At 42.2% G+C, this 15,932-nt stretch overlaps 1 protein-coding gene across 3 annotated transcripts in view; it reads right to left on the reverse strand.

Moving 5' to 3' along the window:
• Positions 1-136: 136 nt before the first annotated feature.
• Positions 137-15,932, reverse strand: part of LOC129825113 (ralBP1-associated Eps domain-containing protein 1-like) — a 28,293-nt gene continuing 12,497 nt past the window's right edge. For all 3 annotated transcript variants that reach the window (XM_055884899.1, XM_055884900.1, XM_055884898.1), the window contains exons 6-19: positions 14,434-14,599; positions 12,845-12,908; positions 12,439-12,593; positions 12,176-12,297; positions 11,674-11,754; positions 9,843-9,930; positions 9,563-9,661; positions 9,333-9,405; positions 9,037-9,235; positions 5,610-5,783; positions 5,411-5,497; positions 1,979-2,118; positions 1,747-1,852; positions 137-1,577 (exon numbers count right to left, since the gene is read on the reverse strand). In XM_055884899.1, the coding sequence (XP_055740874.1) occupies positions 1,509-1,577; positions 1,747-1,852; positions 1,979-2,118; positions 5,411-5,497; positions 5,610-5,783; positions 9,037-9,235; positions 9,333-9,405; positions 9,563-9,661; positions 9,843-9,930; positions 11,674-11,754; positions 12,176-12,297; positions 12,439-12,593; positions 12,845-12,908; positions 14,434-14,599 (1,623 nt within the window). In that variant the 3' untranslated portion in view covers positions 137-1,508. The remainder of the gene's footprint in view (positions 1,578-1,746; positions 1,853-1,978; positions 2,119-5,410; positions 5,498-5,609; positions 5,784-9,036; positions 9,236-9,332; positions 9,406-9,562; positions 9,662-9,842; positions 9,931-11,673; positions 11,755-12,175; positions 12,298-12,438; positions 12,594-12,844; positions 12,909-14,433; positions 14,600-15,932) is intronic.

The raw sequence follows: 15,932 nt of genomic DNA on the forward strand, positions 1-15,932 counted from the left end.
GCTGATGAAGGATCTTATCAGATTGGCATGCAGAATTTTTTACTATCAAGCGTTCAAAATGTAGCAATACAAGGTATTCCTTGGGACTGCTTGAGTGAGTCGCATCAACAATAACATTTGAACCGGAAAAAGGTGGTTAAAATATTGTTATTTTATTTTGTGTAAAAATCACACAGCTGCTAGTTCATTCTGCAGAGATACATCCATGCAGTTAAACATCATCCCACAGCCATAATAAGCAATTAAATAGAATATTTGCTGTTAGTCAGCAATTAATGCAAATGTACATATGAGATCAAAAGGTGTGTATCATATACAATATACAACATAACCCTTTTACAGTACATCAACCTGAACAGCAGGGAAAAGAAGGCTCACCTAGGTTCAATACATGGAGAATAGATTAAAGTGGAAACCTGAACGCCAGGAGTAAGGCATTTGAGGACAGGTTAAGAAAGAAAACAGGAAGTTCCAGGAAAACAAAGACAGTTATACAATGTTTAGGTACCACCACAATGTCATACTAGGTAAGATATACAGGTAGAAATCAAGTGGTTTATTTTTAAGCGCAGTCTTCATACTAGATAAGAACATGAACAACATGCAGGTAAAAATAAAAATGGTGTCAGAGGGGAAACAAAAAGAAGAACTGGGGGTGCAGTCTTTTCAGTCAGGTCTCACTTCCATAGTTGGTTATCATATCACACAAGGACCTCTCTCACAGGCAGCGGCAGCATGAGCAACTACAGAGCCAGGAGCGAAAACTTAAAGGTGTTCCGTCATCTGGGGGTCGATCACTTCACAAGGTAATGCTCACTGTGTTAAGGATCAAATCGCAGAAGACTAGTGAAAAAAACTAAAAGAACACAAACACTTGTTGCATTGTGCAGTTTGTAATCGTTGCCTGCCCACATACATCCACACACACAGTAATAAACTGGAACATTAATAAATTCCTGTCACATGATCAGTCCAAGGTGCTCCAGGATAGAGCATCATCTCCCATAGACTCCTCCCCTCTCCTCACCCAATGCCCTCGCTGGTATGATTATCTGTCCTTGCAGGGCCCGGGCGGCCAGGCCCACACACAGTACAGACAGACCACAGTCTGCTCCTCTCATTCAGTGAACTGGGCACTTGTCATCATGGGGAAGAATGGGGAGGGAACTTGGCCTTCAGTACCCCATGACTCAAGTTCCAGTTCTATGCCTGCCTGGCTGGCCTCGAGGGCCTGTCCTGTTATAAGGGATTGACGTCTACAATAATCTTTATTTCTTTGATAAATAAAAGTGCCAATATTTGTAACATTCCCATCCCAGCAGCTATGGTAAGACTGTACTCTGTCTGATGAGGGCGACTCAGGGTGTGTTGTTGCAGTCAGTCAGTCGGTGACAGAGTCCGTTTCCCACAGTAGAGACAGCAGAACACAGAGGGAGTGGACATCGGGAGAACAACATGTGCATCTCTCCTATCTGCTCTCATGGACTTGTCCTCCTCACACAAACAGGTTACAAATGGGAAAATGGTCTAAGCTGTTCCAGTTGAACCTCCAAAGATATCCTCTCTTCTAGCAAGTCCTATGAATGAAAAAAAAAAACAAGATAAACAACCTAAAATTAGGATTGAAGTTCAACCTTTTTAAAGGCTTTGATTTTTTTTATGCCAAAATTTTCAAAATCAAGCCTCAGGTTCAGTTCACTAACAGATTGGTTAGTATGCATGTACTGTGTTTAAACACTCCCCTACCTTTAGCTGTTGCTGTAATTCACTGTTGAGCCTGGCCAAGACTGTGTTGGTCTCCTTGTTTCTTCTGATAGAGGCTTGAATTGCTTTTTTATCCTTCCCAACCGACCTGCAATTTTTTTTTATTCAAAACTTAAATTTCTTAATTTCAATGCCAATTAAGTGATCTAAGATATATAAATCAACAATGAAAGACCAGTCACTATTCAGATTCATATGGATCCCCTGTTCCTACCTGGGAATGGATGGTTGTGCAGCTAGAACAGTGGCTATGACGTTAGACTTCAGGGGGAGGGCCTCTTCCTGGAGTTCATCCTCAGACTTCAGTCTCCGGCGGACAGGCTTAGGTGGGGGGGCCATGATGGACCCTTTGGCCTGACAGGGAAAAAAACAAAACACCGTATAAATCATTGAAATTAACCATTTGCAGGAAAGGAGGACATTGAGGCCCCCAGTAGTCATCAAATCAAAAATGTTATTTGTCTAACATGGCAAATACAAGTGCAGATTTTAACATGAAATGCTTACTTACAAGCCCTTTTCCAACAATACAGTTAAAAAGAAAATGAACAAATAGATACAAATTAAAACAGTAACAAAATAACAAGTGCATAGCAAAAGTACTCCCCCCTTGGCATTTTCCCTACTTTGTTACATTACAACCTGTAATTTAAATTGATTTTTATTTGGATTTCATGTAATGGACATACAAACTAGTCCAAATTGGTGAAGTGAAGAAAAAAAGAAAACAGGAAAGTGGTGCGTGTATACAGTTGAAGTCAGAAGTTTACATACACTTAGGTTGGAGTCATTAAAACGTGTTTTTCAACAACTACACAAATGTATTGTTAAACAACATTTTGTCAAGTCGGTTAGGACATCTACTTTGTGCGTGACACAATACATTCTTCCAAAAATTGTTTACAGACAGATTACTTCACTGTATCACAATTGCAGTGGGTCAGAAGTTTACATACACTAAGTTGACTGTGCCTTTAACAGCTTGGGAAATTCCAGAAAATGATGTCATGGCTTTAGAAGCTTCTGATAGGCTAATTGACATAATTTGAGTCAATTGGAGGTGTACCTGTGGATGTATTTCAAGGCCTACCTTCAAAATCAGTGCCTCTTTGCCTGACATCATGGGAAAAAATCAAAAGAAATCAGCCAAGACCTCAGAAAAAAAAAAATTGTAGACCTCCACAAGTCTGGTTCATCTTTGAGAGCAATTTCCAAATGCCTGAAGGTACCACGTTCATCTGTACAAACAATAGTACGCAATTATTAACACCATGGGACCACGCAGCCGTCATACCGCTCAGGAAGGAGACTATTGTACTATTGTTCTGTCTCCTAGAGATGAATGTAATTTGGTGCGAAAAGTGCAAATCAATCCCAGAACAGCAGCAAGGGACTTTGTGAAGATGCTGGAGGAAACAGGTACAAAAGTATATCCACAGTAAAACGAGTCCTATAGGGGGAGGCTTGCAAGCCGAAGAACACCATCCCAACCGTGAAGCACGGGGGTGGCAGCATCATGTTGTGGGGGTGCTTTGCTGCAGGAGGGACTGGTGCACTTCACAAAATAGATGGCTTCATGAGGATTGAAAATGATGTGGATATATTGAAGCAACATCTCAAGACATCAGTCAGGAAGTTAAAGCTTGGTCACAAATGGGTCTTCCAAATGGACAATGACACCAAGCATACTTCCAAAGTTGTGGCAAATGGCTTAAGGACAACAAAGTCAAGCTATTAAAGTGGCCATCACAAAGCCTTGACCTCAATCCCATAGAAGATTTGTGGGCAGAACTGAAAAAGCGTGTGTGAGCAAGGAAGCCTACAAACCTGACTCAGTTACACCAGCTCTGTCAGGAGGAATGGGCCAAAATTCACCCAACTTATTGTGGAAGGCTACACAAAACATTTGACCCAAGTTAAACAATTTAAAAGCAATGCTACCAAATACTAATTGACTGTATGTAAACTAATGACCCACTGGGAATGTGATGAAAGAAATAAAAGCTGAAATAAATCATTCTACTATTATTCTGACATTTCACATTCTTAAAATAAAGTGGTGATCCTAACTGGCATAAGACAGGGACTTTTTACTAGGATTAAATGTCAGGAATTGTGAAAAACTGAGTTTAAATGTATTTTTCTAAGGTGTATGTAAACTTCCGACTTCAACTGTATGTATTCACCCCCTTTTCTATGAAGCCCCTAAATAAGATCTGGTGCAACCAATTACATTCAGAAGTCAAATAAATAGTTAGATTGCACACAGGTGGACTTTATTTAAGTGTCACATGATCTCAGTATATATAAATATTTAGCCGTTCAGAAAGGCCCCAGAGTCTGCAACACCACTAAGCAAGGGGCACCACCAAGCAAGTGGCACTATGAAGACCATGGAGCTCTTATAACCCAACAGATCAGGGTTGGGTTATAAAAAATATCCGAAACGTTGAACATCCCACGGAGCACCATTAAATCCATAAAAAAAACGGAAAGAATATGGCACCACAACAAAACTGCCAAGAGAGGGCCGCCCACCAAAGCTCACGGACCAGGCAAGGAGGGCATTAATCAGAGAGGCAACAAAGAGACCAAAGATAACCCTGAAGAACCTGCAAAGCTCCATAGCAGAGAATGGAGTATCTGTCCATAGGACCACTAAGTCGAACACTCCACAGAGCTGGGCTTTACGTAAGAGTAGCCAGAAAAAAGCCATTGCTTAACTTAACGAAGCAAACATGTTCGGTGTTCACCAAAAGGCATGTGCGAGACTCCCCAAACATATGGAAAAAGGGTACTCTGGTCAGATGACATAAAATTGAGCTTTTTGACCATCAAGGAAAACGCTGTCTGGTGCAAACCCAACACCTCTCATCACCCCGAGAACACCAAGCATGGTTGTGGCAGCATCATGCTGTGGGGATGTTTTTCATCAGCAGAGACTGAGAAACTGGTCAGAATTGAAGGATGGCGCTAAATACAGGGAAATTCTTCTCTGTTTTAATCTTACAGAGATTTGAGACTGGGACAGAGGTTCACCTTCCAGCAGGACAATGACCCTAAGCATACTGCTAAAGCAACACTCGAGTGGTTTAAAGGGAAACATTTAAATGTCTTAGAATGATTTCGTCAAAGCCCAGACCACAATTCAATTGAAAATCTGTGGTATGACTTAAAGATTGCTGTATACCAGCGGAACCCATCCAACTTGAAGGAGCTGGAGCAGTTTTGCCTTGAAGAATGGGCAAACATCCCAGTGGCTAGATGTGCCAAGCTTACAGAGACATACCCGAAGAGATTTGCAGCTGTAATTGCTGCAAAAGGTGGCTCTACAAAGTATTGACTTTGGGGGGGGGTGAATAGTTATGCACACTCAAGTTCTGTTTGTGTCTTATTTGTTCCACAAAAAATATTTTAAAATCTTCAAAGTGGTAGGCATGTTGTGTAAATCAAATGCTACACCCCCCCCCCCCCCAAAAAAAATCTATTTAATTCCAGGTTGTAAGGCAACAAAATAGGAAAAATGCCAAGGGGGGTGAATATTTTCGCAAGCCATTGTACAGGTACCGAGTCAGTGTACTGAGGTACGAGGTAGTTGGGGTGATTGATTGAGGTGCATCATGGTCTAAATAAGTCAATTACTTACAGAGTTCACAGTAGCTGCAGCTCGCTCTTCCTGGTTGTCACTCTTCACAGTTCTCAAAGGCCCAGCACCTTCTGAAGACTTCTCTACCTGTGAACAGAGAACGAACAGTCTGTCTTATTATAACAGGAGTACAGATGACATAACCGGGTTAGGTTCACCAACTGCAAGGTGGTTCTGCATTTTATTGTGTTTGACTTACCGGCAGACTCTCTGGGTGCTTCTCCCCATCATCGCTGGGCTGATCTGAGGCAGCAAATGCCTGGAACTGACTGAAGTCAGCAAAGTTGGGCTGCTCTGGGATCTGCTGGGGCGAGGTACTGGAATGAGCTGCCAGGCCCTCATCTGAGCGATGCCCACTATGGGGACCCGAGGTCTGGGGACAGACACAGGGTTCAGACTTAACACTGCATATTGAAAAAAACGGAACACAACCTTGAATTGGAGATTACTTAGTCAATGACTTAGAGGTGGATTGAAATTTACTGAATAGGTACCTGGAGAAAAATGGGGGAGGGTCATGGTTTTTCAATTTCAGTCAAGGGGAGTGTTTAGTATTTTTTAAAGTTAATTTGTGGAATTTCTTTCCTTCTTAGTGTGTTTGAGCCAATCAGTTGTGTTGTGACAGGGTAGGGGTGGTACACAGAAGACAGCCCTATTTGGTAAAAAACCAAGTCCATATTATGGCAAGAATAGCTCAAATAAGCAAAGAGAAACGGCAGTCCATCATTACTTTGACATGAAGGTCAGTCAATACGCAAAATCAAGAACTTTGAACATTTCAAGCGCAGTTGCAAAAAACATCAAGCACTATGATGAAACTGTCTCATGAGGAAGACCCAGAGTTACCATCAACTGTTCAGAAGAGACTGTGTGAATCAGGCATTCATGGTGGAATTGCTGCAAAGAAACCACTACTAAAAGGACACCAATAATAAGAAGAAACTTGCTTGGGCCAAGAAACACGAGCAATGGACATTAGACCGGTAGAAATTTGTCCTTTGGTCTGATGTCCAAATTTGAGATTTTTGGTTCCAACCACCACATCTTTGTGAGACACAGAGTAGGTTAACGGATGATCACCGCATGTGTGGTTCCCACCGTGAAGGATTGAGGTGGTGGTGTGATGGTGATTTGCTGGTGACAATGTCCGGGATTTATTTAGAATTCAAGGCACACTTAACCAGCATGGCTACCACATCATTCTGCAGCAATTCACCATCCCATCTGGTTTGCGCTTAGTGAGGCTATCATTTCTTTTTCAACAAGACAATGACCCAAAACACACCTCCAGGCTGTGTAAGTGTTATTTGGCCAAGGAAGAGAGTGATGGAGTGCTGCATCAGATAACCAGGCCTCCACAATCACCCGACCTCAACCCAATTGAGATGGTTTGGGATGAGTTGGACCGCAGTGTGAAGGAAAAGCAGCCAACAAGTACTCAGCATGTGGGAACTCCTTCAAGACTGTTGGAAAAGCATTCCTCGTGAAGCTGGTTGAGAGAATGCCAAGAGTGTGCAAAGCTGTCAAGGCAAACTGTGGCTACTTTGAAGAATAAAATATATTTTGTCTAACACTTTTCTCATTACTAAATGATTCCATATTTGTTATTTCATAGTTTTGAGGTCTTCAATACTATTCTACAATGTAGAAAATAGTAAAAATAAAGAAAACCCCTTGAATGAGTAGATCTGTCCAAACTTTCGACTGGTACGGGGTGTGTGTGTGTGTGTGTGTGTGTGTGTGTGTGTGTGTGTGTGTGTGTGTGTGTGTGTGTGTGTGTGTGTGTGTGTGTGTGTGTGTGTGTATATATATATATATGCGCGTCTGATGCCACCCCTCATCGCTGATTCTCCGCCTGGCATGCAATATCAAGTGCGCCTACAGGCTATTTAGTGTAGTCTCAATCAAATTATCCATAGCTTATAGGCTACGAAGTGCATGGTCAGAGAAGCACAGATCAAAGTTATATTACAAAGATAGCTGCTGGGACGGTATAAATAAAACTAGGCTGCATTACACACCGCAATGGATATTCCAACCCTGTGCCCCGGGCTGCTCTGCTCTTGCTGATCAAAACCTTTTTTGTGTGCCGTCTCACCAATGCTGTGCAGGCCTACAGTGGCAGCAGTTCAGGTGGTGAGTCAAAGGCTTCTTCCAAAAATTATTTCTGATTAGGCCTAGTCCAAAAATGCAATATCTTGTGCGCGGACTAGCCTATAACCTATGTTCCGTTCAGTTTTTTTTTTCTTGCCCATGATGTATTCAGTTATTGATTCGAGTAACAATGTGGTGCTGAAACTTGAAGCAGCAGCACAACCAATGGACAGTAGGCATCATTAATATAAAGTTTTAATTCGACTTTAGTAACAATAAGAGGACTTTGTGTTGGAGCCTATTTCTTCCAATTTAAGAAAGAGGTAGGCCTACCTGTTTGACAGACAAAATTAGGCTATTAGGCAAAGTTAGGGTGCTATATCCATAGATTTGCCATAGGCCTACCTTTTATTAAAGAAAATGGCAAAAAGCACAGGCCTACACATTGTTATCTTAAGATTTAGAGGGGGGGGAAAAAATGACAGATCCCATTATATAAAGTTAACTATAACAGTGCTTTGGTCCATGAAGTTTTATGATAGAAACAAGCGGTAAAATACCCGGGATATCATTTAGTTTCTACAGCAGAGACACAAATTTACTTTGCTTGGGAAGTAATCAAATCTGTCACTATCAATTGATTAAGCTATTCACTTTCTGTACAGTAGAAGATATTTAAAGCCAAACAGCTTTTAGGGAAACACTTGTGACCTTCTCTCGTTGGGTTAAGCCACAGAAGAAGAGTAGACAGTAGTTAAAGCTTACATTTCGCATCGGTAGGGCTACTCTGTTTCGGGTGGCAAGGTAGGCTTAACTTTTGAAAGTACCATGCTCAGATTCCTAATGATTATTTGCAAACATGAACAGTTTTGTTGCAAACAAAACACACTGATTTGGCATTGAGAATTGTGACAAGATGAACACACATCTGTCCATTCTTAGCCTGTAATTTCAATAATTTATGTAGTATTAAAAAAGATTCTGCTAATATGTAAAATTACGTAGAATTGCATGAAATGTTTCTAAAAAGGCAATTTCTCTCTGACCTGCAAATATGATAGATTTTACTATAAAAGAGATCTGTCCACAGTAGTCTCTGAACTCCCAACCTTTTGGCCTGCAGCCCTGTGCCAAAAAATAAATAAATCCTGCGTTGCCATGTAATGCTTACAGAAGAAAGAACAGTTTCTAAAACTGCATATCTAAGGCTATGGTCTGTCCAAGAAGTGAGGGTAGACAGTAGACGTGTTCTCTGCTATCCAATTTGTTTTAATTATTATTTTGGGTGTGTATATCACTTTTTTTTTCCCAAGGGAAGGCTATCCATTTTCATTTCATAGAGGTTCGATTTTCTCCATGTAACCCTTATTACTACTCCCTTAGTAGTAGCAGTAGTAGTAGTAGTAATAATAGTCTGTGTAGTGAATAGAACAAAGGAGATTTCAGCATTTAAATATGTACATTTCCTATTAAAGACTACACAGAGGCAGCTACATTTTGATAAGTCTTCAGGTCTGTGCTGATAGTTCTACCTGTGTGGGTAGTGGTCTAGGAGGCACGGCTGGAGGGTAGGCCACAACTCCAGCCAACTGTGGCCCGGTGGGGACAGCCGCAAAGCTTCTGTTCATGTCTAGAGAGGAGGAGCGGGAGTGGGAGGCGTGTGGTCTGGGGGGTGGCGGTGGGGGGGCAGCCACCACCTTCAGTCCTTCAGGAGACGTCCCAGAATGAGACCTACAACACAGATAGTGAGCTTACCATTCAAAAACTATTCAATAAACAAAGCATGTGTTTTGACATTGAATATCTCTAGATATTGAGACCAACTTACCTTTGTCTTGTTACAACACTTGTAATTGGGTCTTGATCTGAAGTATAGGAATCTGAACTGCTATAACCATCCCCTTTAGGAGAGAAATATGAGTATTGTATCTTTAACCATGCCTCAAGGAAATGCAATATAATTATGGTCACAGATCTATTGTAGGAAATATGGCCTACCTAAAAATTGCAACTGTCCTAAGTTCTTTATGATAATGGCACATCCCTTGAGACACTTACCAGAGTTAACAGTTACAAACTTCATAGAGGTGGCAAGCTTGGTTTCTTCAGAGAGGTCAGGTGGGTTAGCCATCAGGGGACTCGTAGGGTGTGTGTGGTCTTCAAGAATGAGAAAGACGGTCAATTCCCTTAACAGTATTTAGAAAGAGGTACAGCGCATACTACTTCTCAGTAAAATTCTTGAGAGTTGCTAGTCTCTCCAGTCTCCACTGCTTTAGAAGACAGAGCTCGGTCTTCTGATATGTTTACGTGCTCTTATCATATGGGGAAAGTATCTTACCACTTCCGGTTCTCTTCAGCTCCATCTCTTGCATATGGATCTTGCTTGGGGTCATGCGGATGGGGACAGGGTGGACAATGGCTGTATCCTGTAAAAACAGAGGTGTCTTAGTTTGACCATAAGTCCATATACTGCCATTAGGATTGAAATCTTTCCTAGTGTCAGAACAGTTTGCAAAAGGCTAGAAAAGGCTTCCATTCATGGCAATTATGCAGCTTGAGAAAACTGAAGATCTACAGTACCAGTCAAAAGTGTGTACCCCTACTCATTCAAGGGGTTTTGTTTAATTTCAAAAAGTGTTAAACAAGTCAAAATATATTGAATATTTGAGATTCTTCAAAGTAGCCACCCTTTGCCTTGATGACAGCTTTGCACACGCTTGGCATTCTCGCAACCAGCTTCACTTGGAATGCTTTTCCAACAGTCTAGAAGTTCCCACAAATGCTGAGCACTTGTTGGCTGCTTTTCCGTCACGCTGCGGTCCAACTCATCCCAAACCATCTCAGTTGGGTTGAGGTCAGGTGATTGTGGAGGCCAGGTCATCTGATGCAGCACTCCATCACTCTCCATCTTAGTCAAATAGCCCATACACAGCCTGGAGGTTTGTTGGGTCATTGTCCTTTTGAAAAACAAATGATAGTCCCACTAAGCGCAAACCAGATGGGACGGCGTATCACTGCAGAATGCTGTGGTAGCCATGCTGGTTAAGTGTGCCTTGAATTCTAAATAAATCATGGACAATGTCACCAGCAAAGCACCCCCACACATCCTCCTCCATGCTTCATGGTTGGAACCACACACGCAGAGATCCTCTGTTCACCTACTCTGAGTCTCAAAAAGACATGGCAGATTTCCACAAGTCTAATGTGCATTGCTTGTGTTTCTTGCCCCAAGCAAGTCTCTTCTTATTGGTGTCCTTTAGTAGTGGTTTCTTTGCAGCAATTCGACCATGAAGGCCTGATTCATCATCTGAACAGTTGATGTTGAGATGTGTCTTACTTGAACTCTGAAGAATTTATTTGGGCTGCAATCTAAGGTGCAGTTAACTCTAACAAACGTATCCTCTGCAGCAGAGGTAACTCTGGGTCTTCCTTTCCTGTGGCAGTCCTAATGAGAGCCAGTTTCATCATAGCGCTTGATGGTTTTTGCGACTGCACTTAAAAACGTTTAAAGTTCTTGAAATGTTATGGATTGACTGACCTTCATGTCTTAAAGTAATGGACTGTCATTTCTCTTTGCTTATTTGAGCTGTTCTTTCCATAATATGGACTTGGTCTTTACCAAATAGGGCTATCTTCTGTTTACCACCCCTACTTCGTCACAACACAATTGATTGGCTCAAACGCATTAAGAAGGAAAGAAATTCCACATATTACTTTTAACAAGGCAAACCTGTTAATTGAAATGCATTCCAGGTGACTACCTCCTGATGCTGGTTGAGAAAATGCCAAGCGTGTGCAAAGCGGTCATCAAGGCAAAGGGTGGTTACTTTGATTTGTTTACCACTTTTTTGGTTACTACATGATTCCATGTGTTATTTCATAGTTTCAATGTCTTCACTATTATTCTACAATGTAGAAAAGAGCAAAAAAAATTAAGAAAGACATTCAAAACACTTAAAATATCCCAGGACCTTGTAGGGCCCACAATGTCATATTCTTAAATCATAGTATGGGACAAAAAAAAGCTAAGCAAGCAAAAATCACATGGGCACTGCTGTTGCGGTGGATTCAGTAGCACTAAGTACATGCACTCAGAGCGAGATCTCAATTAGCCCTTGGGTTAATTTCATAATTTATACTGAAACAGGCATACTAAGTGATGGACTTACAGGATCAGCTGGTGCAATGTTAGAATCAAATTGGGTCAGAGTTTGTGAGCTGGAGGAGCGTTCACTAAAAGTCTCCCACTGCTAAAGAGACAGAGCAGAAACACATCAGCACACAGGATGATTCCCCACCCAGTTACAAACCCCACGGCTCACACAGGAGGGGTGAGGAACTGCATTTACTATCCCTTATCCATTCATTATAGTGACGAAGGGATGGATATTGACTGGAACCATGATAACTAGCTTAATAGAAATGGAGCAAACTGACAGAATATCAACAATTGTAGCTTTCTGTAAGTACTGTGTAATCTGTGTTTCTCAAAAATGGATAAGAAAGATACTGAATTAGGAAATTACTGCAAGAGGAGAGCTACTAAAACCGAGCAATGGAAAGATACTTATCGATCACTTAATTGAGAAGTAATTTGCAAAATACTGGAATGGCAAAAGTTCAACGATGTCCTATTTTACAGTGACAACATGTGGTGGTTCGGTGTCCAACCTCATTGCCCTGGTTGAGATCAGGCCAGGTCTGGTTGAGTGAGGGCATGGAGGGGGACTTGTTGGGTGTCACTTCCACGGGGGATCCCGAGTAGCCCACGTCAGGGGCCTGGTCTGGAACCTCTGGAACATGGAACATTTATATCATCAGGATGATGGTTCCATTTCTCTCTGTGTTTCATAAATCAACTGTCTGCAGCAGACAGTCCCAAGGCCAGGTTTGGACAGATTCTAATTATATAGCAGGAGAACACCAGCTTTTACCTGCTGAGTCATCCAAGTCAATAAGCTTTGGCATAAGACTCTCTGGCAGCTTTTCAGGAAGATCATAGCTGTTTTTCCTAGCAACAACCAGATGAAATGCAGCACAGAACTCATCCAGTGTCAACGCCCCGTCTTTATCGAAATCTGACAGCTCCCTGTAATACAAAAAAATGTGAGTCAGCGAAAAAGACTAAACACACTCATGAATTTTAAACTGCTCGAATCCCTTGTGAATTCAATCCCTGGACAAGAAGTATCCAAATTCATTAACTGAAGAGTTATGTATTCCATTCTTTGGTATTACTTCCTGGATTAAGAATAAAGCAGGTGGTTCATAATATAATTCCATCATTACATATGGGGAGCATCTGAACTGAAGCCAATAGCCCTCTTTCTAATCACTTACCAAATGTGGGACAGTTCAAGAATAGGTAGCTTTGATTTTGTGAAAAACTCTTTTGCGGCAGAACCTGAAATATAGACGAAGGGAAAAACTGTTTGTGCTGGATCAATCACTGTAGCATAACAGCCCGTCCCTGTAACCTTTAAAGGTCCAATCCTTAATTGAAACAATAAAGTGGTTCCCTGCCTCTGTTTTGGTAAAAAGCTGAGGGATAGACCTGAAGAAATGTAACCACTAAAATTGAATGGGCAGAGCTATGGATACAAGGAGTGACCAGCTAATATACACTGCTCAAAAAAATAAAGGGAACACTTAAACAACACAATGTAACTCCAAGTCAATCACACTTCTGTGAAATCAAACTGTCCACTTAGGAAGCAACACTGATTGACAATAAATTTCACATGCTGTTGTGCAAATGGAATAGACAAAAGGTGGAAATTATAGGCAATTAGCAAGACACCCCCAATAAAGGAGTGGTTCTGCAGGTGGTGACCACAGACCACTTCTCAGTTCCTATGCTTCCTGGCTGATGTTTTGGTCACTTTTGAATGCTGGCGGTGCTCTCACCCTAGTGGTAGCATGAGACGGAGTCTACAACCCACACAAGTGGCTCAGGTAGTGCAGCTCTACCGGGAGACAGGCCAGTACATCAGGAGACGTGGAGGAGGCCGTAGGAGGGCAACAACCCAGCAGCAGGACCGCTACATCCGCCTTTGTGCAAGGAGCACTGCCAGAGCCCTGCAAAATGACACATGCACATTTGTGGCCTGCTGGAGGTCATTTTGCAGGGCCCTGGCAGTGCTCCTCCTTGCACAAAGGCGGAGGTAGCGGTCCTGCTGCGGGGTTGTTGCCCTCCTACGGCCTCCTCCACGTCTCCTGGTGTACTGGCCTGTCTCCTGGTAGCGCCTCCATGCTCTGGACACTACGCTGACAGACACAGCAAACCTTCTTGCCACAGCTCGCATTGATGTGCCATCCTGGATGAGCTGCACTACCTGAGCCACTTGTGTGGGTTGTAGACTCCGTCTCATGCTACCACTAGGGTGAGAGCACCGCCAGCATTCAAAAGTGACCAAAACATCAGCCAGGAAGCATAGGAACTGAGAAGTGGTCTGTGGTCACCACCTGCAGAACCACTCCTTTATTGGGGGTGTCTTGCTAATTGCCTATAATTTCCACCTTTTGTCTATTCCATTTGCACAACAGCATGTGAAATTTATTGTCAATCAGTGTTGCTTCCTAAGTGGACAGTTTGATTTCACAGAAGTGTGATTGACTTGGAGTTACATTGTGTTGTTTAAGTGTTCCCTTTATTTTTTTGAGCAGTGTATTAAAGATAGTTTTTAACATGTTGAGAGGCTATAAAATGTTTGTTAACATTTACAATGTTTACAACCATTGGTGTAAAACAAACATATTTTGGGTTCTGATGGAGTATGACAGTTAAACTAAGCTCATTAGGCATTTCTAAATGTATATACCCTTTGATTCTTGAATAACATGAATTTATTAGTCCAAAAATGCATGAAGCAACTGCAGATTGAAGGTGAATGTGTAAAAGGTGGTTTCACACAAAGCTCACTACTCACCAGGAATGAAACCGTTGAGGTCTGGTTGGATGGTCTTGAACTGATTTATGTAATACTGTCTCTGCTCGTCTGTGATTTTCCAGGGGTCGTCATAACCACCACTGGACTGTCTTTGGGTTTCATTGGTTGTTGTCGCAGATGCAACCGTTCGTATCGAAGAGTTCTCCTAAAGCCAGTCATGTGAAACATTTAGAGAGAAAAGAACAGTTCCTGACTTATCGCAGTAGCTACAGTGCATTCAGAAAGTATTCAGACCCCTTGACTTTCAACATTTTGTTACGTTACAGCTTTATTCTAAAAAGGATTAAATAGTTTATCAATCTACACACAAAACCCATAATGACAAAGCGAAAACAGGTATACACATTTTTTTAAATGTATTAAAAATAAAAAGTATTCAGACCCTTTGATATGAGACACGAAATTGAGCTCAGATGCATGATGTTTGCATTGATCATCCTTGAGATGTTTGTACCTGTGGTAAATTCTATTGATTGGACTTGATTTGGAAAGGCACACACCTGTCTATATAAGGTCCCACAGTTGACAGTGCATGTCAGAGTAAAAACCAAGCCATTAGGTTGAAGGAATTGTCGAGCTACGAGATAAGATTGTGTTGAGGTACAGATCTGGGGAAGGTTACCAAAACATTTCTGCAGCACTGAAGGTCCCCAAGAACAGAGTGGCCTTCATCATTCTTAAATGGAAGAAGTTCAGAACCACCATGAACTCTTCCTAGAGCTGGCCGCTCAGCCATACTGAGCAATCGGTGGAGAAGGGCCTTGGTTGGGGAGGTGACCAAGAACCCGATGGTCACTCTGAAAGAGCTCCAGAGTTCCTCTGTGGAGATGGGAGAACCTCCCAGAAGGACAACCATCTCTGCATCACTCCACCAATCAGGCCTTTATCGTAGAGTGTGCAGACGGAAGCCACTCAGTAAAACGCACGACAGCCCTCTTGGAGTTTTCCAAAAGGCACCTAAAGGACTCTCAGATCATCAGAAACAAGAGTCTCTGGTCTGATGAAACCAAGATTGAACTCTTTGGCTTGAATGCCTAGGGTCTCATCAGGAGGAAACATGGCACCATCCCTACGGTGAAGCATGGTGGTGGCAGCATCATGCTGTGGGGATGTTTTTCAGCAGCAGTCTCTGTGAGACTAGTGAGGGTCGAGGGAGAGATGAACGGAGCAAAGTATAAAGAGGTCCTTGATGAAAACTTGCTACAGAGCGCTCAGGACCTTAGACTGGGGAGAAGGTTCACCTTCCAACAGGACAACGACCCTAAGCACACAGCCAAGTCAACGCAGGAATGGCTTCGGGACAAGTCTCTGAATGTCCTTGAGTGGCCCAGCCAGAGCCTGGACTTGAACCTGATCAAACATCTCTGGAGAGACTTGAAAATAGCTGTGCAGCGATGCTCCCCATCCAACCTGACAGAGCTCGAGAGGATCTGCAAAGAATGGAGAAACTCCCCAAATACAGGTGTGGCAAGCTTTTA

Source organism: Salvelinus fontinalis, chromosome 27 (genome assembly GCF_029448725.1).
Source record: "Salvelinus fontinalis isolate EN_2023a chromosome 27, ASM2944872v1, whole genome shotgun sequence".
Classification (NCBI taxonomy): domain Eukaryota; kingdom Metazoa; phylum Chordata; class Actinopteri; order Salmoniformes; family Salmonidae; genus Salvelinus; species Salvelinus fontinalis.